This window comes from Trachemys scripta, chromosome 4, assembly GCF_013100865.1.
Source record: "Trachemys scripta elegans isolate TJP31775 chromosome 4, CAS_Tse_1.0, whole genome shotgun sequence".
Classification (NCBI taxonomy): domain Eukaryota; kingdom Metazoa; phylum Chordata; order Testudines; family Emydidae; genus Trachemys; species Trachemys scripta.
In genome coordinates this window covers 126,567,211-126,593,278 of record NC_048301.1, presented here as the reverse complement: position 1 = coordinate 126,593,278, position 26,068 = coordinate 126,567,211, and the positions used below count along the sequence as shown (strand labels likewise).

Sequence of the window (26,068 nt, the reverse complement as noted above, 5' to 3'; positions counted from 1 at the left end):
CAGCCTGCCAGGTTTCTGTCCTGCCTGGGGATAAATAGGTGACTTCTGCTTCCTGGGTTTTCCATCCATGCCCTAACCCGCCCACAGTGAATTCCTCATTTTGTTTTAAAGGCAAAAGGGGAGTGAGAGAGATTGATAAAAGGCCTTCGCAAAAGTGAGGGAGGGTGATGATATCTGAGAGTTGTCGGATCCTTCTACCACCCCATCCAGTCAGTGTCACTGCAGCGTTGTTCCATATTTAGCTCCCGACAACTGCGTCTAGGACTGGAACTCCCAACTCCCTTTTTTCTCTCTCTTTCCCGTCTCTGCTCCCTGCACCGGTCTCAAAATATTGCTCCCTCTCTTTCCTCGTGGTCTGAACCCGGTGCACCAGCATCCAAGAGGATGGCTGAAAACCAGGAGGAGCCCAGCGACACCCAGACCGGTGAGGAGCAGCCTGAAAATGCAGAGGAGTCTGAGGAGAAGAAGAAGGAGCTGGAGAAACTGCCGCCCTTTGAAATCGTGGGAGGGTAAGAGAGATCAGTGCACAGAGTTTAGTTTTAAAGAGGCAGTGAGTAAAGAAAGCCAGGATGACTCATTTCCACTTAGCTTCTCACACAGTCTGTCCAGGGTGAGATCTCTGCCTGAAGTTTTAACGTTGGTTAAATAAGGATAAATCTGGGGCCAGTGCAAGTCTGGAAAGGGATTTTTTGAACTTTGTTTATATTGTGCAGGTTGCAATTCTTCCTACAGCTGAACTTGTAGCTAAGGTGAAGTTGCTTAGTGAAGAGAGTTTCGCTGCCTAGGTGTAGGATGGATTCAAATCAGCTTGTAACTCACTGGATCCATTTATGGGCCTGATTCTACCAGTTCTCTCTTGCCAATGCTGACAAGTCACTTAACATGCAAGTAGTCCCACTGGTTTCAGAGGGATCACTCGTCAAGTAAGGTACTACTTGGTGTAAGGGTGGAAGAATTGGGCCCTTGAAGAATACTGAAATATTGATTTCTTGAAGGGGTCTTGTTTGCAAGTTCCTCTGTTGCTGGGTTAGGAAAAATACCAGCCCCAGTGCTAATGGTGTGGGTAGAGAAGGGCAAGCAAAGGAGACTATTTACTTCAGCAGAGTAGCATGGTTGTTACGGAGGCCCAGTCAGAGGTGCTGGATTGCCCTTCTTGGGGACTATCCTCTGTCCATTAGTATCCCCAGGAGTGGTAGATTCTGGACAACAGTGGTGAGAGCTTCCCCAACACCCACCCTCCCCAAACAATCTTCAGGGGCTCCACATTATTGTCAGAAAGGCCAAAATATGCACAAAGTTATCCAGGGTTAAGCAGTGGAACAGCCACAGATTGGAGAGCCTTCATCCTTTATATAAATTATAAATCACAGCAAAATACTGGCCCGGCAGCCAAATTTTACTTTTTAGACTCTTAAAATCCACCGAGCCCCATGACTCCCGGAAGGTTGTTTGTTTTTTAAATAGGGACCCAGAATACCCACGTTTTCCCCCCGATAATGGGACTCTAGAATCAGCCCTGAAAAATACTCACTGCTGTGTTGTGCCCGCGCTACGGATCATACGGGCTAGATTTTCACATGAGCTCAGGGGTCAGATTTTCTAGGGCTCAGCACCCACCCCTGGGGCCAGACTGTCAAACAAGCCCAGCCCACATTTAGCTACCAGATCATCAGTCAGTTTTCAAAAGTACTCAGCACACTGCTTAATTTGTAATGAAAGAGGTGCCGGGACTCAAGCCATTTTTTTACATTCATAACTGATGCAGCAAGCCCAGAGGTGGCAGGATTATGAACTGCCCAGCCTGGCACAAATTAAAGCACTGACTCAGCAACACCCACTGGGACACTGAGGGCCAGATTTTCCGAACAGCTCAGCATGTTGGACGTGGGGGTCTTTTAGAAATCTGGCCACTTATTTAGGAGTCTAAATGGGTGATGAGCTCTATGGGAAATCTGGCTCACGTTCTGAGTGTTGAGCCCTTCTGAAAAGCACAGCCTACAAGAGGATCCTTATAAGATCCCAATACAATAAACCATACAGCTAATACAAGCATGGAATGATGATTAATCAATGGACAAATGATTATACATTAATAATATATGAGGGAAAGGCGTGGCTAGGAAAATCTGTCTGTCTAATCTACCATCCCTAAGCATTTCTAATATGCCAGTCACTGTACTATCTAGATGTAACCATACATAATTTAAAGTGTGGCTTAACCAGAAACATGCCATTATAAAAATGTTATGGTCAAGCTCTGTATTTATTGTCTCCCAAGGTTGCCAAGTCTATGTGCTCAATTAATAACCTAAACTGTGATTATTTTCCAGCAGCCTTTAACACAGACTTCAATCCAGGAACTGAAAATCTAGCTGTGGCCTTTCTGCCTGTTACATCATCACTAATCAGAAAGATTCTACAATCAGAACTCAGCTGGCAATTCTGATGATGATGCATAAGGCAGGATATACTCCAGCTCTCTCCCCCCTAGCTGTATTGCCTCCACATAGGGCTAAAGCGAGTGAAAGCTTTTGGTCCAAAAAATCAGCAGATGTGATTCAAAGATACACAGCGAACAAACACGTTGAGTAACAAGATGCCATTTTGACTTGTCACTTTGCTGCCTATAATGGATATTCTGATAAAAATAATTACATTAAATTGTTCCGTCCCCAAATTCTAATACTTGTTTTTCTCTCTGGATTTCACCTGAGAATAATTTTGTTTTCTGTTCTCACAATCTCTTTTAAAAGTCTTCTGTCATTTTTGATGGTTTAAAAATAGTGCGCCACATCTGGGACCCGATTCTCCACTGCCTTGCCCTTGGTAGGATTTTCAAGTCAATACCATTGTCTTCAATGAAAGCAGAGTTGGGCCAATGTGAAGTGTTTCTGAAAATCCTACCCAGTGTCATGGTATTCACCTACACAAAGTGAATGCTGAGTGGGCGTACAATGCTACCATTCAATTTACACCCATTTTGCACTGGTGAACTTATTGTGCAAGGTGTGTGGCAAGGCAGAATCTGGCCCTGTGGCCTCAACAACACTTTTTTATTTCTGTGATGTTGCATGGTTGTTACAGAGGCCCAGTCAGAGGTGCTGGATTTAGGTTTACCAACTCTGACTGAAGCTATTCCGGGAGATTCCCTCCTCCTCCTCCCACAACATGATATAATGTCATTTTCTTAAAATATCTTACTAAAATCTCCTGGATTGCTTTCAATAGTCACCGGGAGATGGATGAGGATTCCGGGAGACTCCAGGCCAATCCTGCAGGGTTGGCAACCCTAGCTAGATTGCCCTTCTTGGGGACTATCCTCTGTCCATTACTATCCACAGGAGGGGTAAACTTTGGACAAGAATGGTGAAAGTTTCCCCAACACCCCTCCACCAGTGGGTCTCATCTCTGTTCTGGAGACCAGCTCTCAGGGTGAGATCATGAGACCAAAGGTCTTTCACTCCTTGGCCTTTGTACTGAGACTGACAACAAATGGAACAATTGGTGCCAGCTGTTATAGTGGCTTTTATGATGTGGACGGGGAACTGGGCATCCACTAGGAACTGAGCTAAGACCATAAAACTCAAGGTATTTATAGGTTTCAGAGTAGCATCACTGTGCTATTTGAGGATTGCTCCCAAAGATCTACCTTTTGCTGTCCGACGAGGTCCAGCAGAAGATATGTCTACCTGGGATTATTATTGATGTGCTGGGCTCCTAAGGGTGAGAAGTGGAAAAGCAAAGGAAAAAAACAGGAGATCACAGAGGATGCTCAAGAAGAAACTGAAAAATCCAGCAAATTTACCCTAATGTTTAAGCAGTGCCCATATTAAGATATTGTATTTGGAAGTCCTGGGACTGCCGATGGGAATCTCTTTCTCTGTGTCTTTGTTGGATGTGATCCCAGTTTGAACTTTCTAGTTATTTATAAAATTTCAGCAGAAAGCGCCAGTTATCTGGCTAATGAGAGAATGTACAACTCCAAATGCCCCAACATGTGTGCTCAATTACACTGTGTACAGTTCAAGCATTTCAATTGTTGACCTTGGATTAGGGACATTTTATGATCCTTGCCAAGTGTTTGATGCTGCTGCCTGCAGCCCCAAGAAGTCTGTGCTTTGCAAATGGGGCTGGCAACCTGATTTGCTCTTTACACTTAAGAACATTAAAACCCTTTTCTCAATGTTACAGCCAGATTCAGCCCAGCTGTGTAAACTTCATGGGATTCAAATTGATCTATTAATTTACACTACATTCCTCTGGGGAGAAAATGAGAATCCCTATAGCACAGAAATGCAGTGGCAAATTCTTCCCCTTTTCCTTGATTGTGGTAGGCTCCAGTCATGACAGAGCAGTATCTGAGAGTCCTTGCACCGTTGTCATCAATGAGCCCCACACAGTTGTTTGTTACTGAATGGCTGCTACAGAGCCAGTGAAGGGAGCATGAAACATTGCTTTTGTGTAGGCCCTACATAACCAGAGACCATAGCTCCTAGGTTCTAGTGGTTGGTTCAGCCACTGACATTCTATGTGACCTTGAAGCAAGAGCCCTTCGCTTTCCCCATCTGTAAAATGGGCATAACATTTATACAACACCTTTCATTCAAAAATGGATACATAGGATCGTCCTCATTTTACACACGGGGAAACTGATGCCTAGACAGGTTTAATAATTTGTTCATTGTCACACAGCAACTTAGTATCATGGCTAGAACTAGAACCCAGGTCTCCTGAGAACCAGCCACTTCTTTACCATTAGGCCCCTTTACTTAGCTACTTCAGAGATGAATTATGAGGCTTAACAAATGGTTTGTAAAGTGCTGTAACCTCCTCAGATGAATGATGCTATAGAAATGCAAAGTATCATTATTACTTATTATTATGAGTGTCTGAAATGCTCAAAGGTCAGACCACGCATAGGCACAGGTCCAAAGCATGTGCAATCTTTTGGTACATGCGGTTTTCTCTTTTCCTGCTGAATCACTTGCTAATAGATATCACAGCCATAGGGCGTCAGAGACGCCTGGTACAGTTTTTGATTGCTGAGAACAGGGACTGCAAGTCCTGTGACAAGCACTTAAGTTCTCCCACTGCAGATGTTTAAATGATATATTTGTGCTGGAATATCCACACCGCTCTGACCGAGATGGGCTTAAACCAATCCCTTTTCATTAATTAGTACTCTCCGCACCCATGATGAGCAAGGGTTTCCGAGATCTCAGCCAACCATGAACAATCTTGGATAGTCTCTTTAGGTTTGTTCACAGGCTTCTTTACTGGAAATAAAGTGATCTAGTGTATATTCCACATTGCCAGGAAAACAGATTTGCTTTAACGTCCCAGGTAATCCCAGCCAGCCTAGTATGTGATAGGGAAGAGATTTTCTGTAAGGTCTGGTTGGAGGCCCTGATTTAATGCACTCTGAAGTCAATAGGAGTCTTTGCATTGACTTTAAGAGCTTTTGGATCTGTCCCTCACAGATTAAATGACTCATTAAAAGATAAAGAGATAATTCACCCCTCCTGTAACTCCACTGAAGTCAGCAGAATTACATCAGGGATGAATGTGTAGGTGACGATTATATCTGTTATATATTTATTTTAAAATGCAATAATTTCTTGTGGCTTTGCAAACCTGCCTTTGAAACAAGCGCTGGGTGGAACCTTTTGATTTTTAAAAGGCGTGACTAATTCTCTCAGAGGTAAAGTCATGAAGTTGGCTGTTACCAAACAAATGTCAATTTCTTAGACTCAAGGAATGAGAGAGTAGGACTTTCACCTAGGCCATGCGAGGGAAGCACAATGGACTGCTCCTGCTCCTGATGAAGTCAGTGGGAGTTTTGCCATTCACTTACAAAGGTACCTTTAAATCTTCTTAGGGGGAAAGAAAGAGAAAGTATTGCCAAGAGGAGAAATGTTGATGGTCACTTTGCTTGGTCTGTTAGGGCTTGCTTAGATTATGGAAATTTGCAATGATATGTATTAGTGAAAACTCCTAATGCAGACACATTGCAACAGGGCACAACAGAACTTGCACTTGCGCAGCGTATCTACATTAGACATCTGAACTGGTATAACTGCATCAGTGCAAATTTCTAGACAAGCCCTTGATCCTTTTGGCCCTTTCTTTTGGATTACACATGAAAATAGGCAATGAAGGCCTAATTCAAAGTCTACTGAAGTCAGAGGGTGCCTTTCTATTGACTCCAAAGGGCACTGGACTTAAGTGTTCTTCCTTTTTATTCATATTTTGAATGAAAATATGTTCACCAGTTTTCAATACTAGAATCAAAGCCCTGTGTGTTCTACACATTTCTCAGCTTGTGCTTGGCCTCGTACTATTCGGCAGTACTATATTTATAATACTCTATGATTGCCCTGTCACCAAAGCATCTTCAACACAGTAGGAAGTGTTTGCTCCTCAGTCAAAATGGAGAGGTCTTGTCTGCCTGACTATTTTTCTTCACGCTGAGGCAGTACCAGCAGCGCTTGCAACAGACACCTCATTGGCAGCCACCACCATTTTAACCACTGTGTTGCACAGACTGGCTCTGAGCAGGATTCGAGGACACAGTGCCCTAACCCCCTGCAGCCGGTATATAGCAGAGTTCACACTGTTGCTAACCCTGCGGAGCAGCACCATTGGGAAATGTGAACCACACTATTTGAACCGCAGCCCTAGAACTTTAAGTTACATTATAAAACATTCAGGGTTTGGGCTGTCATTTGACTAGGTCAGTGGTTCCCAAACTTTAACAACCTGTCAACCCCTTTCACTAAAATGTCAAGTCTCGCGAACCCCCGCCTAAAAATGAATATTTCCAGGGATTTTCTCCTTCACCAGAGTATAAATAATAAAAGTATGATCTTGGAAATATAAAATTTGTTTTTATGTCATGCTTATTACACACTATTTATTATTATTTATCATTACAGTATTTGTATTACATTATGAAAATGGCAACTCTCTTCCAAGATCTCACTTTTGTAGCTTGTATCACTTTGAATAAGCCTGTTATAAGACAAGGCTCCTATGTTTCATCACGAAGTATCATATGTGAAACAGCATGAAGGTATTTAAGAAGCCAACTCAGAGTTCCTCCTACACAAGCATTCAGGTCTTGAGCAGTCCACGCAAAAACCCATGTTACAACAAAGCTTAAACTTGTTCTTGATAATAATTTTAAAAACAATACTAGCTGCCTATTTAATTTTAAAAACAGCAAAAAATATCCACCTTTCTTTCCATTTCTTATAAGGAGTCTTGAAGTTTAAATCTCCTCAGTGTGATAGATATGCTTGCTTTGATCTGGTTTGCTCTTGGAAGTCCAGGGGCTCTGGGCTGCTGGCAAAGTGCTGCTTGGGATCCCTAGGGACAGCTCTGTCCGCCATTAGGGAATTTTTTTCCTGAGAACCCCCTGTAATATTTTGTGAACCCCCAGGGGTTCACGAACCCCAGTTTGGGAACCACTGGACTAGATGTATGTAAGCCCTTAGCAAAATGGGGTCCCAAGCAGGAGGTCACAGTCACATCTTGAATGTCATCCCTCCCCTCTTAAATGGTAAGTGTCAGAGGTACCAGGGCTGCAGCGTTTTAGGGAACTAAATATAACTCCCCTAAACAATTCCAGGGAACATCCCGATCTGAAAAAAGACCACAAGCAAATTCATCTCAGAGGTGACAAATCACTGAGATTAGATTCATTTGGAAACCAGGGGAGGAACAGTTCACAATGACTGCAGGGGGAGATGCACTGATTTATACCAGGGCTAGATTTAATCTCCTATATCCGCATTCAACAAAACCACAACACAATTGATGTTAGAGGACCAGAACTAGAACAGCAGGCTAACCACCAGGACTGAAGTACGCTTGCATCAGTGTGTGCACAAGCTTGCCATTTATATGCTAGTACTAGCCAGTCATCAGCCGCTGTTCAGAAGAGCGTCAATCTAGATGGAGGAGAGTTAATAGACCAGAGTTCTGGACTCTAAGGGTACCGTAGACTACCATTAAAGGGCACTGGCAGAGCTGTGGAGGGGCTTCACATTGGAATGGGACGTGTGCAGCTCAGATCTGAAGTGCTCTAGCAGACCTGTGTCCAGGGAAGTCATTTTCCTGCTTCCTGCAGCAGTAAAAAATAGACATATTCAAATAACACGCTGAAGTAGCTTAAAGAAAGTCACTCCTTGTGCCAAGCAGTCTTGAAATACTCTAATAGCGAATATACCGAGATTTGCAGTGTGGATAGATGCAGCAAACATAACCCAAAGAAGCCAGGCAGAGACAATATGGGGTTGGGAGCCAAAACTCCAAGCTTCTATTCCTATCTATGTAATTATATGGCCTTAATGACTAAACTATCTGAGCACCTCACAACAATTAAATTTTTGATCTTTACAGCACCCAGGAAGGTAGGAGGTATAGTCCCTAGTTTGCAGGTGAAGAACCAAGGCACGCAGTAGATTAAGTGAGTTGCCCAAGATCACACAGGAAGTCTGTGGCTGAGCTGAGGAACTGAACCCAGGATTTCTGAGTTCCTGTCCAGTGCCCTAATTCTCCATTCCATTTCTGCTACTGACTGGTTGGGAGTCTTGCACAAGTCACAAGGTCTTTGACTTGTTTTCCCCCATCAGTAAAATATGGTACTTATATTTCCACTCTCAGGATGGCAGGGAGGGGGTGAGGCTTGACAAACATTTCTAAAGATCTCTGGTTGAGCTGCTGTTGAAAGGCTATGTGTTATTATAGGATACATTGTAACACTAAGGCATTTCTCTTGCTCTTCCCCCTCTCCATAGGGAACGCTTCCCAGCCTTCTTTTTCAAATTCCAGTTCAGAAACGTGGAATACAGCTCGGGCAGAAACAAGACCTTCCTATGTTATGTTGTGGAGACCCAAGGCAAAGAGTCGGGGAGCTTTCGGGGTTATCTGGAGGATGAGCATGCAGCAGTCCATGCTGAAGATGCTTTCTTCAATAACATCTTGCCCACATGTGATCCCAACCTACGCTACAACATCACCTGGTATGTCTCCTCCAGCCCCTGCGTGCCCTGTGCTGACCGGATAGCACAGATACTGCAGAAGAACAAGAACCTGCGCCTCTCCATCCTGGTAAGCCGCCTCTTCATGTGGGAGGAGCCGGAGATGCAGGCTGCCCTGAAGAAACTGAAGGCATCTGGATGCAAACTGAAGATTATGAAGCCTCAAGACTTTGAGTATATCTGGCAGAACTTTGCGGAGCAGGAAGAAGGAGAGGCAAAGGCCTTCGAGCCCTGGGAGGACATTCAAGAGAACTTCCTGTATTACGAAGAGAAGTTATCAGAGGTTTTGCACTGAGGCCCATGCCAGTGAGGATTTCAGTTTGCTCATTTAGCTTCTTGCTTTAATGGTGGACAGACTCATCTCTGTTTCTGTATGTCTTAAGGCAGAAAGAGAGGCTTTTAAGGGGACTGTCACTGCCATCTGTGACTCCAGCTCTGCCTAGGTCTGACAGTACATGAGCATCGTGAACTTCGCCTTAGTACTACCTTACCCACTGCAGCTAGCAATCCATTAGTGTGATCTTCCCCACTCAATACAGCCACTATAGGGCATGTAGAGGCATACTGAGCTCTCTTCCTCGCAGGGACTTGTCAGTACCTCTAGGAATGTCATCCCTCCACCCCAAATCACTTTTCATTAGGAAACAAAGGGGAGGGTCATTAGATATAGTAAGAACGTTCCATTCTTATCTAGGTGGATGATGTTTGCACATTTAATGGAACTGGAAAGAAGAGGCGGTAGTGGTTCTAGTCCCCTAGAAAAATATCAAAGGAGGTATATTATAGTATATCTTCCCTTCTGCCATACACAAAGATTGAGGAGTCCATAACTAATTTTGAGCAACAAAGCCCGGAAACATCAGAAGCTGGTAACATGTCTCTCTCTCTCTCTCATCTCTCCAGGGCCAGCTTGTAAGAGATCTGTCAACCAGTGGAGAGACAGGCATAACAGACTTGGACATCTGACACGCCTTCAGCTTTTCAGAGCTGCTTTGAGTCAGGCAGGATGCAACAAAAACCTTTAGCAGACATGGCCCTGATGGACTCAAACTACATTTACCATGTAGCATTTAGACATTGTTTAATTTTTAAAATAAACTTGTACTCTCTTTGTTAACAGGACAGGAAAAGGCTGTGTGCTGTGCTTAACGACATGAGTGCAATGGACTTCAGTGGACTGAGAGGAGAGAGAGCAAGCCCCACATATTGGGGCAGCTTTAGAGTAAAAAAACCTCACCTTAGATCAAGGCTGCAAATTCGATAAGTGTCTTATAAATGCTGAGGACCTTTTTCAAAGACAAAAAACACATAGGTATATAGAAAATAAAATTATTCATTTTCCACCATGTATAGATAATCCAAAGATCAATGTGGGGGCTGGGGCTAACAGTTCTAGACAGTTACAGGCAATATGCTGGAGCCTTCTGGTGACATTCTGAATGCCTCAAGTATTTGTCTTCTCCCCTTGGCCTATAAGATGCTCATGCTATAAAACTGGGAAGGGCAAAGGAGTTAAATAAATTGGTAGCCACTGCAGAAACTCACAGCAGCCGTGATTCCACCCCCATCTCCTTCTCCACACAGGGGCTAGTACATTTAATCTGACAGGGAAGTACCATGGCCTTACAACCCATCCATGAAATGTTTCACACTTGAGAAAGTACAGTGCAATAGGAAGGGGGAATTCCCAGGTACAAAGAAATTTCAAGAACCAGCATGAGTGTGAGGTGAACTGAGAGAAAAATCTGGGCATGTGACGTCTCAGATAAAGCCTACACAGAATAAGTGGAAAGTCCACAGGGAGGCTGGTCAGCCAAGATGCTGAATCACATGGGGATCGCACTTCCAGCTAAATTTCTGACTCACCGTCGTTTCTGTATCAACAGCACCAAGCAATATCAAAAGGAACAGAGGACCATAGGAAGGTAAGAGAGGAGGAAAATGCAAGTATGGCCAACAGTTTTACATGTCAGTGTCCCACTGGCACCAAACCCTAGCCAAAGCCTTCGATACCAAGAACATGAATAGTGATAAGAAACCATCACCTTTCAGAGCAGACAAAAATAGTTGCTATTGATTTACTGTTTGTGTTTGTTACCAGATTTAGACAAGATACAAAAACCTAAATCCAAGCTTCTATTTGTCGAACTCAATCCTTTAAAAAGTTATTTCCTTGTTTGGCTACAGCAATTATACACCAAAAACAACTTTACAAGGGACAAAAGGGCAGTCAACAAATCATGTGGGCGTTGCGTTTTTAAGGTTTTACAAATACACACAAGAGTGGAAGGACAGTATCACCCAGTTGCGACCCCTCTAACAAATTAAAGAGTGATATTCATGATCTGCAAAGATTCAATCATTTTCAACTGAAAAGGAGGAGAGTAACAACATGAGGCCTTTAAAGATTAGAGAAGGGGATTTGCAGAGCTCCATCAATTATGCAAAGGATCTCCCACAACACAAGCAATTAGTAGCTTCTGAATAGAGAAGGGTTTACATATATTACATGGATAAAAAGAAGATATTAGGGATTCTACTTTATGCTAGAATTCCTATACTCCGGCACTCAGTTACTATAGTAATGGGCCTCCTAAAAATAAATCAGATTAGTCACTGTGGACAAGATCGGAAGTAAAACATACTACAAGTACTAAGAGTATATGGTAGAGCACTTCAGCACAAGGTTCTAAAATCAGCAGAATTATAACCTTTGAACCAAATGCTGCAGAAAGAGACCTGGTAAGTCACTGTAAGGATGTGAAGGGGGAAGAAAAAAAAAAAAAGATGTTCCATCTGAAGTTTACTGACCACCACAAAGTAATGGACTATCTTTTGCTGGCCTGCTAGATTCAATATGCTATTTATTAATGATTTGTTCATTGCTGTTTAGCAATGCCAGATGTAGAAACAGAATGACACTTAGACCCCACAATGACTAGCAATCTATAAATCCCTTAGATGAAAAGTAAAGATGAAAACCTATACATGCATTTAATGCTAAGCCCACTTTATATTGTACTAGCCCATTCATATGTGGTCTCTCAGAACACTTGCATGCTGATACTTGTACCAACTATGTGCGGCAAAATGAACCTCCTAGGAATCTTTGCCCCATACACTTATGTTCCCTTGAGAGGTTCAGCCTTCATATAGAAGGCAGAGAGAAATGTGAACATAGTTGGGTTTACACAGGGGTTGCACTCTGGTTCAATAGCAAGAGTTAAAAAAGTATGTACTTGAGACTTTATAGCATGATGCTTAAGAGACACACTCCTGATAAAAGCAGGAAACCTCACTTATGTTTTGAAAAGATAATACTTTAATTTTTAATAACTAAAAGAACAAAGGAAATCTGCATGTCTGAGCTGAACACTGTACTGTTTTAAATTAAATAGCAGATCTCCACAATTATTCACTTCATTATCTGAAACAACACAATAAACAGATACATATAACTCTTAAATTCAAAGATTTGGAATATTTTAAAAAGTGCCAAACTACCTCAAACTTCCACACACACAAACCACCACAGTAAGAAAAGATTTCTTTACAAGCAGATGGGTATTCTGAAGGGTGGAGGAACAGTGACATCTGGTGGTTGGCTATGTGACTCACAGGCAAGGATCCCTGAGGGATATATATAAACCTGAAAAAAGAAGAACAGGAGTACTTGTGGCACCTTATAAACCTGAAGGTTTACACTAGATACTTCATTCTGGAACTCTGATCAACACATTCCAAACCAACCGGTTCTCTGGAAGCAACTGCCTGCCATTGGGAAAAACCTAATGGTAAATTATTCCTCAAAGAGGAGATGGGCTCTGCTTCACACACAGCTTTTTCTCCAAATCAATTCCCATGCCACCTGAATCTACAGCAAGGGAAATCAACAATCATCTCCATAAGGCATCTTTGTTCAGAGAGCATAAACTGTGATCTTAATGTCCGTGTCCTCAAACACTTCCTCAAGTAGCGCTGAAACCTTATCCCATTCCAGACGGTCAAGTCCACATCCGATCCTGGAAAATAAAGACACCAAAGTGGCTGTGATGAGCTGTTTCTGACTGAGTATGTTGTAAAGCTCACAAACAAGTGCACAAAAAGATTGAGAAAGGACTTGATTAGAGGGTGCAAATACCTTCTCAAGGGAAAAATACTGGGTACTTTTTAAGGCATAGCAAGAACCAACGGAAGTTAAAACCACAGAAGCTGGAGTTAGAAATAAGGTGTTTAAAAAAAAAAAAAAAAAAATATCAAGTGACAGTGGTCATTCATTGGAATAAATTTACAAGGGAAGTGGTGGATTTTCCATCTCTTCATGGCTTCCAGTCAAGACTGGATGCCTTTCTGCAAGATATGCTTTAGTCAAACAAGTTATTGGGCACAACAGATGACGAATTGGGTGACATTCTTTCGGCCTGTGTTATACAGGTCAGGCTAGATGATGGAATGGTCTTTATTAAAATCTATGAAAAGAATGTGAAAGTGAAATTACTCCAATTACAACTCATTGGCCCGAGCAAAGGGAGAGAAAAAAAAACAAACACACACTTCTCTCAGATGGGCTGAGAGTCATAGGACTGGAAGGGACCTCAAGAGGTCATCTAGTCCAGCCCCCTGCACTCATGGCAGGACTAAGTATTATATAGACCATCCCTGACAAGTGTTTGTCTTACCTGCTCTTAAAAATCTTCAGTGATGGAGATTCCACAACCTTCCTAGGCAATTTATTCCAGTGCATAACCACCCGGGCAGTTAAAAGGTTTTTCCTAATGTCCAATCTAAACCTCCCTTGCTGCAATTTAAGCCCATTGCTTCTTGTCCTATCCTCAGAGGTTAAGAACAATTTCTCCCTCCTCCTCCTAACAACATTTTATGTACTTGAAAACTTATGTCCCCTCTCAGCCTTCTCTTTTCCAGACTAAACAAATCCAATTTTTTTTTCAATCTTCCCTTATAGGTCATGTTTTCTAGACTTTTAATCATTTTTGTTGCTCTGGACTTTCTCCAATTTGTCCACATCTTCCCTGAAACGTTGTGCCCATAACTGGACACAATACTCCAGTTGAGGCTTAGTCAGCGCGGAGTGGAGTGGAAGAATTACTTGTGTCTTGCTTCCAATGCTCCTGCTAATACATCCCAGAATGATCACTTTTTTTGCAACAATGTTACACTGTTGACTTGCTTGTGGTCCACTAATACCCCCCCGATCCCTTTCTGCAGTACTCTTTCGTAGGCAGTCATTTCCCATCTTGTATGCGTGCAACTGATTGTTCCTTCCTAAGTGGAGTACTTTGCATTTGTCCTTGTTGTGAAGGTATCTGATGACCTGTTTCATGCATTGCTCTGTGGGACAACCAACTTACAACGTGAACAGTTCCTGGGCACTGCACATCTTCAAAATGCTGTACCAAAGGTTAACTAAAAGAGAGTAAATTACTGCCTAGAACCTTGTGTATGTAACTTCGATTTTAAGGTCCCTTTGAAAGTAAGATCTCACAAGACCGGTGTGAAAAAGCAGCAAATTTGGTGCTAAAAAGAAGGATAAGATGTAAGCTATGAATACAACTACTGGTGAGCCAGTGATCTGAGTAAGTCACAAGACCAAACATGCAGTGATAATCTGCTTGGGGGCCTAGACTTATCAAGCATTTCCTCAATAGGATTCAGCACTTCAGTAAGTTATAGATGCTCTGCTTCAGAATACTACAAATTCATTCTCCATTATATCTTTATGTACCAAACGAACCTAAATACAGCATATGCTGTCCCAACGGCACAGTGCTCTCCAGCAGTCTCTACACACTGCAGAAGTAAAAAAGGGACAGAGTTCCAGATTCCCTTAAAAGAGCTTGGAATCTCTATGCATTGTCCTGCAGCCTTTGCAAACAATCTACCATTAAATTAGTGTAAAGTGTATGTGCAGGAGAACTGGGCCCTAATTAAAGCTGAAATAAGCTCCTCTCTCTCCATCCTAGTTTAGTCCCAGGCTTGTTTTAAATTAACGACGGGACTGGCTCCTAGCTAGACATATACAGGCACTCAATATGTTGCTGAATAAGGTGCGGTAAGCCATTCCCCATTATGTTGCAACTTTGATATTTCAGCAATTTCAAGCAGCTACAGTTTGGCACAGCACTAACTAATTTTATCTGAAATTAACTTAATGCAGTCAAAAATACAGAAATAACTAGGCCTATGTGCTCGCCACAGAACTCACTTCATTTGTGATTAGATTTCAACTGTACAACCCAAACAGAACATAACAATATTAAGAGTAGGCATTTAACCCTTTATTTCATAGTAAATGGTCACTTCCTAAAATATCCATTCTGCCCAAGGGACAATTAAATGTTTACTTTCTAGTCTCCGATTCCCTTACCTAGGAATGGAAATGTCAGTAACCCCGTTGTTCAAACAATGAGTTTTCATGGCTTCTAAACTCTTTTGCATATTCTCATATGTTGGTTTGTGGGAGACTTTCTTCTTCGTAATCTGTGTACAAATTAAAAAGTTCAACAGTGCATTAGCAACAATGGCACAAGCTATTTTCTCCTTAACTCTACCAAAATCCAGGCCACAATTTACTAATCTACTACCTCTTAGTATATGGTGACTGGACTCAACTAGTTATTTCAATATAAGATGTACAACTATTACCATTTAGATATTTAGTTGCAATTGTGCCACATGACACAGCAGGTCAGGGCACTAAATACTGCATTTCTAAAAGGCAATAGTGTTTTTCTCCAAACCAGATTGTTTTCCTTAAACATTTTCCTGTCAATAGATAAACTGCAATCTCTCTCATTACCAAATGCTGGGGTTATGCTTACATCTGTCTCACACAGTTGAGCAATATTTTGAATAATTCTTTCAGGGAAGCTGTTGAAAAAAAACAAGCAGCTCCTGTTTCAAACAAACTGTTTAAAGCATAAACACCATACTTCAGGCAGGGAGTGGAAAAGCAGACTTTTCCCATTGCAGCATGCTAGAGAGGCTTTTTCAGCACAAGTGTAACAACCAGGGGCCCAGTTTTCACATGACCAGCAGGAAATGGGAATTACCTATAGTTTGAGAGAGTGAGAAGGTGGAGAAATCACATCCCAGGATTTAGAGAGTAAGTTTTAGCAGTTAGTTCAGTGAACTAAAAAAAAAGTATCAAAATGCGTGTGCATTTGTATTTGTATGCTTTTACATTTTAAAGCAAATTATGAAGGTGACCAGATCAACATTCCTGAGACTGAGACATTAAACCACTGAACTGCAGGATGGCAGCAGCACAAGAATCTCCCCACTACCCTGCCAGCACACCTCAACACTGCACATAAAGGGTACTGAACAATTGTCAGACAGTAACTTCCACAAATGAAATGTGCTATTCAAATGTACTTCAATTACTTGTTGGTAGGAAGCTGTATTGAGTTTAGTTCTGAAAGAAAAATCTAGCTTGGCTTGTCCTCATAATCTGTGTCTTTATTTAAAAGGCTGAGATGTCTGTTGAGAATCTAGAGAAAAACCTCTCTTCCAATCAATGCAAACTGAGGTGGGGCTCAGTTATAACAAACCCCTGACTCTCACCCCTCTCTTACCAGGTAATATATATATCTGTCATCTCTTTTCAGAACGGCCACCTCTCCTGACTTCTTCTCTAAAACAAAAGTGAAACACAGCATTGACATTAATTTTGTTTAAAATTTTACAATTCACCGCTGATTCTCCCAACTCCTGCTGAATAGATTAGAAATGAATTAACAGATGTTAAAGAATTTTCTAAAACAAAACTATTTTTTACAAATAATTAAAAGATCAGAGACATTGTCATTCAGTGTGTGAAAATATCTGAGCACCATAATTAGATCGACCTAATGCTCAGCATCTTTGGTCTACCTCTTGGAGAGGTGGATTAGGTATAGTGACAGAAATCCCCCTTCCATCGCTGTAGGAAGTATCTACGTTACAGTGCTACAGTTGCAGCTGTAGGGCCATAGTGTGGATAAGCCGTCAGTTTTTAGCTTTTTCTGTTGTTGCTGCTACCCTCATGTTGCTTTTTCAAATGTGTTGCAGGTGGGCTAACCCAATCTTGCAGGTAACTGACTACTGCTAAACCAGGGCTGCAGCAGATGCATGAACTATAGTAGAACCTCAGAGTTATGAACCCCTCGGGAAGCGAGGTTGTTCGCAACTCTGAAACGTTCGTAACTCTGAACAAAATGTTACAGGTGTGTTTTCAAAAGTTTACAACTGAACATTGACTTGAAACAACTTTGAAACTTTACTAAGCAGAAGAAAAATGCTGCTTTCCCTCTATTTTTTAGTAGTTTGCGTTTAACACAGTACTGTACTTGCCCTTTTCCCGCCCTGGTCTCCGTTACTGCCTGATTGGGTACTTCTGGTTCCAAATGAGGTGTGCGGTTGACTGGGCAGTTCTTAACTCTGGCGTTCGTAACTCTGAGGTTCTACGGTAACTTATTTATATCAGTGAGTTGTGAACTCTATCCCACTGGAATCCCATTAATTAGTGAGATGGAAACAGGTCAAATTTAAATACCAACATACACGGGCAGTTGGCTTTTCTGTCTGGTCTCCTCTTTAACTGGAAGTTAAGTACCAAAAATTCTCCCTGTAAACAACACCAGGGAGCATAAAAGTTGAGGGTCTCATTATTCTTTATACTATGGCAGCCCAGAAACCATGGTCAGGCTCAGGGGCTTGCTGTGCTAGGCACTGTACAAATGCAGAAGTGGATCACGTCCCTGCCTCAAATAGTTCACAGCAAATGTATAAAGATCCAGTATGGCCAGTCCTAGAATCAGTGCCTAGATACTACTGTGACTGGTGTTCTATAAATACCTTAGGTAAACATGGACTACTGCTAGAGGCTCAGGCTTGCACATGGACTATAGTAGCCTCCCCTCCCCACAGACATCACTCACGCTGATCCAACAGCTCCTGTACGCCACCAAACTTTTTCTTAAATAGGACAGCTATCCCAGCGCCCATGCGACAGTCCTCACTGATGCAGTGAGCCAATGAGTCCGTTCTGGGGCAAGTAAAAAGGTCCCCTTTTATGTACCTGATCTGAAAAAGAACAAACAAATAGGAGTTGAATGAGAGAAATGAACTTTGGTCCACCGTCAATGTTCAGAATCACATAAGGAAGAAAAAAAATGGAGTTAACCAAAGCAGGATGGTATAGTGGACAGGAGACTAGACTGAGACACTGTTTACAAATGAATGAATGTGTTGCACAGCCTTTCCTATAGGTCATTTGCAAAACCTACATGATTTGTGATCAGTTCATTTTATGAAAAAACAGTCTAAATTAAAGAAAACTGGACTGGTATGGTTGAATTAGTGCAAACATATTGAATGGGGCAGTAATTTATTAAAGTAAACAGCATTGGGCTAAACTGTGCTTTGGGTTGATGTACACAGGGGTTCTCAAATTTCATTGCACAGTGACCCCCTTTTGACAACAAAAATTACTACATGACCCTAGGAGGGGGAACCAAAGCCTGAGCCCCAGGGGAGTTCCCTGTTCCCTGCCAATGGGAGCTGCAGGAGTGGTGCCTGCAGGCAGGGAGCCTGCCTTAGCCCTGCTGTGCCACTGGACTTTTAGCAGCCGGAGATCGTGATCTACTGTCAAATGCTACAGAATTGACCAGTCGATCGGAATCCACCAGTTGTTGGCCACTGATGTAGTCAGACTGCCACTTCCCAAAAATAACCATGCCCCAGAACCAAATATTCTTACATCACAACTCTAGAGCATATGCCAATGGGAAAACTTTATTAGGAGGAAAATGTCACTCCTTGAGTTAGGATAAAAACTGGGAAAAAAGAACAGGAGTACTTGTGGCACCTTAGAGACTATGCTGAAATAAATTTGCTAAGCTTTTGTGGGCTACAGCTCACTTCTTCAGATGCATAGAGTGAAACACACAGACAGAAGATATTTATACATACATAGAACATGAAAAGGTGGAAGTACGCATACCAATTGTAAGAGGCCAATCAATTGAGATGAGCTATCAGTAGCAGCAGAAGAAAAAAACTTTTGAAGTGATAATCAAGATAGCCCAGTACAGACAGTTTGATAAGTGTGGGTAGCTATCTTACAACAGAAAAACTTTAAAAACAGACTCCAACGAGAGACTGCTGAGCTGGAATTGATATGCAAACTAGATACACTCAATTTAGGATTGAATAAGGACTGGGAATGGCTGCGCCATTACAAACACTGAATCTATCTCCCCTTGTAAGTATTCTCACACTTCTTATCAAACTGTCTGTACTGGGCTAGCTTGATTATCACTTCAAAAGTTTTTTTTCCACTTATTTAATTGGCCTCTCAGAGTTGGTAAGACAACTCCCACCTGTTCATGCCCTCTGTGTGTATACATATCTTCTCAATATATGTTCCATTCTATATGCATCCGAAGAAGTGGGCTGTAGCCCACGAAAGCTTATGCTCTAATAAATTTGTTAGTCTCTAAGGTGCCACAAGTAGTCCTGTTCTTTTTGCGGATACGGACTAACACGGCTGCTCCTTTGATAAAAACTGGGGTATTTAATAGCAGGAACCTGCATTAAACAGTTAATTTTCTACGTACTCGGTCTGCCTGATCCCTGGAGGGGGGACTGGCCATGGTAACGTGAGGCTATTTCCAGGATTTCTTCTGCTGCAAGGTTAAAGAAAAGAAACATGATTATTAAGCCTTTCAAGAGAAGCGATACTAAGTATACAGAACTAGGCTGGACAACCAGGAGTGTAAGAAGCAAACCTCCCCCAGGGGATGTGCCACTAGGCAGGAGCAAGCAGGTATTTCCCGAGGGAATAACGCCCCCCCCAAATCAGTCTGCATCAAGCAGGCTCAAGGTACAAGGGCCCCAGGCTGGTGGCACTGGGGTGCAGGGCAGACAGTCGCACACAGCTACCATGCTCAAGGCCCACCGCAGGAGCCTGCCTACAGAGCCACTGGGGGAGGGAGTGTGTGTGTGGGGGGGAGCCCACGCGCCCGGCCCTAGACAGCCCCCCCCTCGGGGGAGGGCGCCCACGCGCCCGGCCCCTCCACGCTCCCCCCTCAGGACCGCTCGACGGGCCACCAGGGACAACCGCTACCTCCTGCGCGGGCCCCACCACAGAGCCCCCTCAACGCGGCCCCCACGCCCTCGGGGGACCCCACCAGCACGGACCGCCCCCCCGCACCTGACACGCCTCTGCAAGTTGAGTCCAAACGACAGGCCACGACGTGGGTACACCCCGTTCCTAAACAGCCCCCTCCCTGCCTCTCTCCCTTGGTACAGTCTAGTAGGACATCAAAGATGGCAACCTCCATCCATTTACCTATCTAGGCGGAGCACCGTCTCTATGGTAACAGCCCAGAACATTCGGCGGTGGAAAGTAGACCAGACTTACCTATCAATGTGCGCATGCGCAGACCACCTAGCGAAGGCGGTCTATCAGCGCATGCGCATCATTGGCGGATCGACTGGGGGAGCATTTTTAGCGCATGTGTAAGAGCTTAGGCTAGGTCGGGCCGGGTGGGCGTGTCCTGCAGAGCTGCGGCGGGCGGAACTATTCGGCGCATGCGCCCTGAGTTCCGTCCTCTCTTTGTTCAGGGTTGGGCGCCATTTTGCGCGGCGGCTGAGTGGAGGCGCTGATTGGGTTTCGGGGGCCGGTGGCGGAGCCAATCAGAGCGGGACCCGAACCGGGGGAGCGAGGCACGGTGAGTGCGAGCAGCCAATATGGAGCCCCCGAGCGCCGGCCCTAGCGCCGGGATTGGCGGGGCCGAGTGACCAGTCAGGAGGCCGCTCGCAGGGCCGGCTGGCCGGGCACTGGGGGAGCGGAGGGACGGGGCTCGTGCTGCTGGGCCTGGGACGGGCGCGCCGCGCCGCGTGCGGAGAGGCCACCGGGGGAGCAGCAGAGGCGGGAGCAGGGCCTGGGGTCGCCGCCCGGGCTGGAGGGGGCGGCCGGGGTCTGCCCTCGGGGGAGAGGGAGGGGCCCCCGCTCCGCGCTGTGGAGGGGCCCGGCTCTGGGCCATTGCCCGGGTGGGGACTCTGCCCCGGGGGGCTCTGTGCAGAGAGAAGGGGCCGCCATGAAGGGAGCCGCCACTGCGCGGGCCCCGCCCTCGGCGAGCCGGGGAGGGGGCTCGAGCCCCGCTGGCTTTTCTGGCCCATGGGCCTCGCGGTGTGCGCGGGCCCGGGCCACCCGTCCTCCCCCTTCGCGGAGCGGAGACCAGCTGCGTGTGGCCCCGCGGGGGAGAGCTACTGAGCAGGCTGCAGCCCGCGCCTGGGCGGGGGGAGCGGTCAGCCCCCCCCCGCGGGTCCACCCCCCCGTGTAGCTGTGGCCAGTATGAGAGGCACGACCCTGTGTGCATCCCGCCTCCCCCAGGGATTAGGACCCTTTATGCACCTCATCTCCGACCCCACAGTACAGAGCAGCCCGGCCCACGGTCCCCGAGGAGAGCTGTGCAGTTAAAAACGCTCTGGTGAGCAGTTAAGAGTTTGTCTCTCCCTTCCCCATAGAGGGGCTGCCTGCCATTTCCTTCCCCTCATCAGCACTGAGTGCTCTGTGGGCTAAGAAAATCCTGCTGTCAGCAGCTCACCACAAACGTACATTCTAGACAAATGGCACATAATGCTCAACTGGACTGAAAATCTCTAGATGCATACACGGACTGCAGGTTCCAGATGAGGTTAATAATGAAAACTGGCCTCCGCGTCTCTATTGCTGCTGAATAACACAAGATGACTCTCCTGAGCTGTTATTTTTGGCTGAATTCTTTCTTTGACTTTCACTGATGCACTTTGGGGAGAGTGGATGTGATTAGTCATGTATGTTCTTACTGAAGTACAGGATGAGGTATAACTGCTTTCATTTTTATACTTAAACCATGTTGGCGCTAGAAACTTTTGTTGGTATGGTAATGTCGCTTAGGTGTGGTGGGGTTTTTATAAGCAACATTTTTATAGGGGAAATGTCCTAGTGTAGATGCAGTTATACTATCAAAAGAACTTTTTGCCAGTATAGCTTATTTCACTCAGAGAACTGGCATATAAACTATACCAGCAAAAGTGTGCTTTTGCCAGCATAAACTGCATCTACACTGGGAGGTTCTGTTGGTATAGTTACCAACCAACTATTTCTAGTGTAGAAAGTACCTTAGTTTCAAGTTATACAGGATTTGTGACCAGTCAGACCAGCAGTTTGAAGGAGGGGCATGCAGCATAGTACAGAATCATTAATTTTTAAAAATTCTGGTTTGAGAAAATTCTCTCCATGTCTTCTTATGTGGCAACAAAATGTTAAATGATTGTCTATGGACAAATAAGCTGTATTTAAAAAACAAAAAAAAGTAGTCTTTTCCCCCCTGCTGCTTCCCCTCCTCAGTAGATCTTCTGTCCTCGCCATTGATGGAGTCATGATCCTGCATGTCTAAAATCTCATTCTCTTCTCTTATTCTGACCCCCAAAAAAGCTGGATTGAGAAGAAATTTCCCAGAACTTCAGGTGTGGAAGAAGGGGCGCCTGGCATTTGGGTCTTAGAGTATTCATGACTAATAGGTCTCTGCTTAAAGGTTGTTGAGTAGAGGAAATCAAGGAACTTTTTGCTAGTATGTGCTTGGCTTACATGCTATATAATAGGCTGGCACCATGCACTCACTGCTGAAATGCCGCCTCGAAGGATGGAATGTGGGAGCTGTTTCATGTGATACTGCACAAGCATTTAGGACAGAAGTGAAGAATACTGTATGCGGTTGAAACTAGAGGGAGAACTTTTGGTAGGCAGAATGTAACTAACAACTAGAAATTATTTTTATCAGTATTGATGATTATACTCTTGCAAAATGGGATGGGAATTTTTCCTGGCCATGTAATCAGGATTTCAGCATTACATTTTAAGCAGAAGACCGGTCTCTTAAACAGACTTTAAAGTCACAGTGCCACTGGTCATGTTGCCACCACCACTTCTTGCAATGTCCTGGATTTTCCTTAGTTTCCTATCCAAGATACTGATCAAGCCTAGCCCTGTTTAGTTCATGAGATCAGAAAAGCACACGGCCTGAGGTGGTCTGACTTGGCACCATAAAAGATATTACCTCACCCACCTTGTCTCTCTAAATGGGCCAAGGACAGATAAAGTTACAGTTGCAGCACAATGTTGTATCTTTCTGTGCTATGACTCAGTTTTTTGCTCTGATCAGAGGGGGTAGTTGTATTTCTTAATTCCAAACAAAGCTTTTGGCAGAGGGAATAAGCAAATGGTTACCACATTTAGGCCATGTAGTCTGTCTGCTGCATACTGCGCATTGTTTTTTTGTTGGCCTGATGCATGTTGATTACATTCATTTGACTGAGCTAACAATCTTCGAAGTAATCAATGTATTTTGAAAGATGAGTAAATCAATTAAAAGCCTTTTTGCAATGATCTTTATGATAAATACAAAACAATTCATGCATATTAGGTTGCAAAGATAAACATAAAGGCCAGGAATTACAACGTTTTAAGTCTTTGTTGCAATGTTAACTGACTCACGTTACACATGTTGTAGTGACATCTGTCCTAGGATATTAGTGAGACAAGGTGGGTGAGTTAAACTTCTGTTTGGTGAAAGAGATGAGCTTTTGAGCTTAGAGCTCCTTCTTCAGGTCTGGAATCTAACTGAAGGTAGAGCTCTGGGTAGCTCAAAAGCTTGTTTCTCTCGCCAACAGAAGTTGGTCCAATAAAAGATATTGCCTCACCCACCTTGTCTCTTACATTACACAGCCAATAGAAGTCAGTGGGTGTTGTGACTAAATCCTGTGAAAATATCAAATCTGATTCCTTTATTTTTCTTTTTAAAGTTGATGAAAAATTTAGGCTGGCTTTGAACCTGGATAGCAGTGACTTCTTGTTCAATGGTAGAGTAGAACAAATGCTTCATTACAAGTGAAGATCAGAATTCCTCATTTGCTAATCAACTAGGAAAGGAAGAAATGGAGATAAGAATAAAGAGAGCTGTGGAATGAATGGTTTTACTTCAGCCTTTTCTCCCCTGTGCATTGGAGTGAGGGATCAGGAAAAGGAGAGAGATGGGAGAAGCCATCTGTTTTCAAGTTAAAAGAGAAGCAGGAAAAGAAATGGGGAAAACTGCATTCCTAAGAGCACAGGGTATTTCAGTCCCTCTTGTTACATCATTGTCTAACTGAAAATCTATGAAATTCTTGCGATGTAGCTTGGTGTTCAGGTGATGTTTACAATGAACTTTTCAGCACTGCAATGTTTTATTTATTAATTATAATTAGTGTATATTGTGGTAGTGCATTGAGGACCCAACGGAGATCGAGTCCCCCATGCACAAAGTGCTATCTATACATATAGTAAGATACAGTCCCTGGCCAAGAGTTTACAATCTAAACTAACAAGACAGACAAATGGTAGTAGGGGAAACAGGCATGGGAGAGGTGGAATAATTTGCCCAAGATCAGCAGCAGAACTGGGAATAGAACCCTGTTCTGAATCCCAGTCTGGTGCCCAAGCTGTTGGACGATGCTGCCTCTTTTTACACATGAGTTTTAGGAAAATACTTAATTTAACATTAAAATATGTTGTCTCTTACTACAAATGCAAATGACACAGGGTAGGTCCTTTACTTGAAACAATGGTGTTCTGACTGTTAAGGCGTGTCATCTAAATGTCATTAGATGGCTTGTTTTCCTGCTACTGTAAACTGATCCTGATCTTGAGCCATTGAGGCAGTAATGATGCATTTTTTATTGTCTTGTCAGATATCCAGACTGAGGTGCATTGGGCACAAGATTGGAACTGAGACACTATGGAGCAGTACACAGCAAACAGCAACAGTTCCACAGAACAGATCGTCGTGCAAGCTGGACAGATTCAGCAGCAGGTATGGAAAAATTATCTTAAAGAGTGAGCTAGAGGTCCCGATATTTGGTCATAAGGCATGTCATGCTCTCTACAGTTCGACCAGGCCATCAAGTTGCTGAGTGAGAGTGACTGGATGCATGGCTGGTTGACTGTCTTATCCCTTGATCAGCAGTTTCATTCTGTCATTGGAGTGTGCTTGAATATTAGCATTTCTAATCCATATTAAATAAAATAATAGAAACAACTGATACATACGATGCAAAGTTGAATTAGATTAGGGACTTTACCCTTTAATTCTGACACAAACAAAAATAATAAAAATTTAGTGAAGATCTTAAATGAAACAAAATGTAAATTTGAGCACTTAATGTTCACAAACAGTTGTTTATCTTCAAGGGTTGAAACAGGATGGTCTCAAGCAAATTTTGAGAATTTCTCCAGCTTTCCTTTAACAATCATGTTCATGTGAATCACTTTTTCTGCTCCCACTGAAAGATCCGGGCGAATGCAATAACAAAGTAATTGCAACAAAGGCCTTTTGCTTTGTACTGATCAGTCTGTCATTTGTTGGACTGTTTGTCTGAATCATTCCTCCAAAAACTAACTTCTGGCTTGGGTACAATAATGTTCAGGCATGTAGAATTGCTTTTATGAAAGTGTTAGACATGCTTTTAAAATATTATCTTTACCTAGCCTCATATTGTGATGAATTTTCAAGCTGGTTATGTGGATTAGCTGTGTTCATTAAGCCTTATTTGCTTTTGTTTGGGACAGTGGAAGTGAGCTCTTTAGTTTGTTTCTGCTATGCACATGAGTGAGACAATATGAATCACACTTTCAGTTTAAAATACACCTCTGCCTCGATATAACGCTGTTCTCAGGAGCCAAAAAATCTTACCGCGTTATAGGTGAAACTGTTATATTGACAGGTTTCAGGGTAGCAGCCGTGTTAGTCTGTATCCGCAAAAAGAACAGGAGTACTTGTGGCACCTTAGAGACTAACATTTATTAGAGCATAAGCTTTCGTGGACTACAGCCCACTTCTTCGGATGCATCAGAAGTGGGCTGTAGTCCACGAAAGCTTATGTTCTAATAAATTTGTTAGTCTCTAAGGTGCCACAAGTACTCCTGTTCTTTTTGTGTT

At 43.4% G+C, this 26,068-nt stretch overlaps 3 protein-coding genes across 16 annotated transcripts in view; 2 read left to right on the top strand and 1 right to left on the bottom strand.

Annotated features, from left to right (window-relative positions):
• Nucleotides 1–355: 355 nt before the first annotated feature.
• Nucleotides 356–10,174, top strand: APOBEC2 (apolipoprotein B mRNA editing enzyme catalytic subunit 2). Its single transcript, XM_034767373.1, has 3 exons — nucleotides 356–509; nucleotides 8,802–9,350; nucleotides 9,948–10,174. Exons 1-2 carry the CDS (start codon nucleotides 385–387, stop codon nucleotides 9,337–9,339), a joined length of 663 nt encoding a protein of 220 aa, XP_034623264.1. The 5' UTR covers nucleotides 356–384; the 3' UTR covers nucleotides 9,340–9,350; nucleotides 9,948–10,174.
• Nucleotides 10,175–12,343: 2,169 nt separating this feature from the next.
• Nucleotides 12,344–20,412, bottom strand: OARD1 (O-acyl-ADP-ribose deacylase 1). Of its 5 annotated transcripts, XR_004645368.1 has the most exons (7): nucleotides 20,260–20,398; nucleotides 19,664–19,732; nucleotides 17,984–18,128; nucleotides 16,640–16,698; nucleotides 15,430–15,542; nucleotides 12,736–13,066; nucleotides 12,344–12,693 (listed from the first exon to the last, which is right to left on the bottom strand). XR_004645368.1 is itself a non-coding variant. In XM_034767378.1 (6 exons), exons 2-6 carry the CDS (start codon nucleotides 19,697–19,699, stop codon nucleotides 12,964–12,966), a joined length of 456 nt encoding a protein of 151 aa, XP_034623269.1. In that variant the 5' UTR covers nucleotides 19,700–19,732; nucleotides 20,398–20,412; the 3' UTR covers nucleotides 12,344–12,963. The 5 variants fall into 5 exon arrangements, 4 of the variants coding, with proteins under 4 accessions (XP_034623269.1, XP_034623266.1, XP_034623267.1 ...); XM_034767378.1 differs by having other exon boundaries at nucleotides 12,344–13,066; nucleotides 20,398–20,412; XM_034767375.1 differs by having other exon boundaries at nucleotides 12,344–13,066.
• Nucleotides 20,413–20,651: 239 nt separating this feature from the next.
• The window catches only part of NFYA (nuclear transcription factor Y subunit alpha), a 21,114-nt gene continuing 15,697 nt past the window's right edge, over nucleotides 20,652–26,068 (top strand). For 7 of the 10 annotated variants that reach the window (XM_034767371.1, XM_034767368.1, XM_034767366.1 and 4 more), the window contains exons 1-2: nucleotides 20,652–20,779; nucleotides 24,822–24,943. In XM_034767371.1, the coding sequence (XP_034623262.1) occupies nucleotides 24,869–24,943 (75 nt within the window). In that variant the 5' untranslated portion in view covers nucleotides 20,652–20,779; nucleotides 24,822–24,868. The other 3 variants (XM_034767363.1, XM_034767369.1, XM_034767362.1) reach the window with 3 other exon arrangements.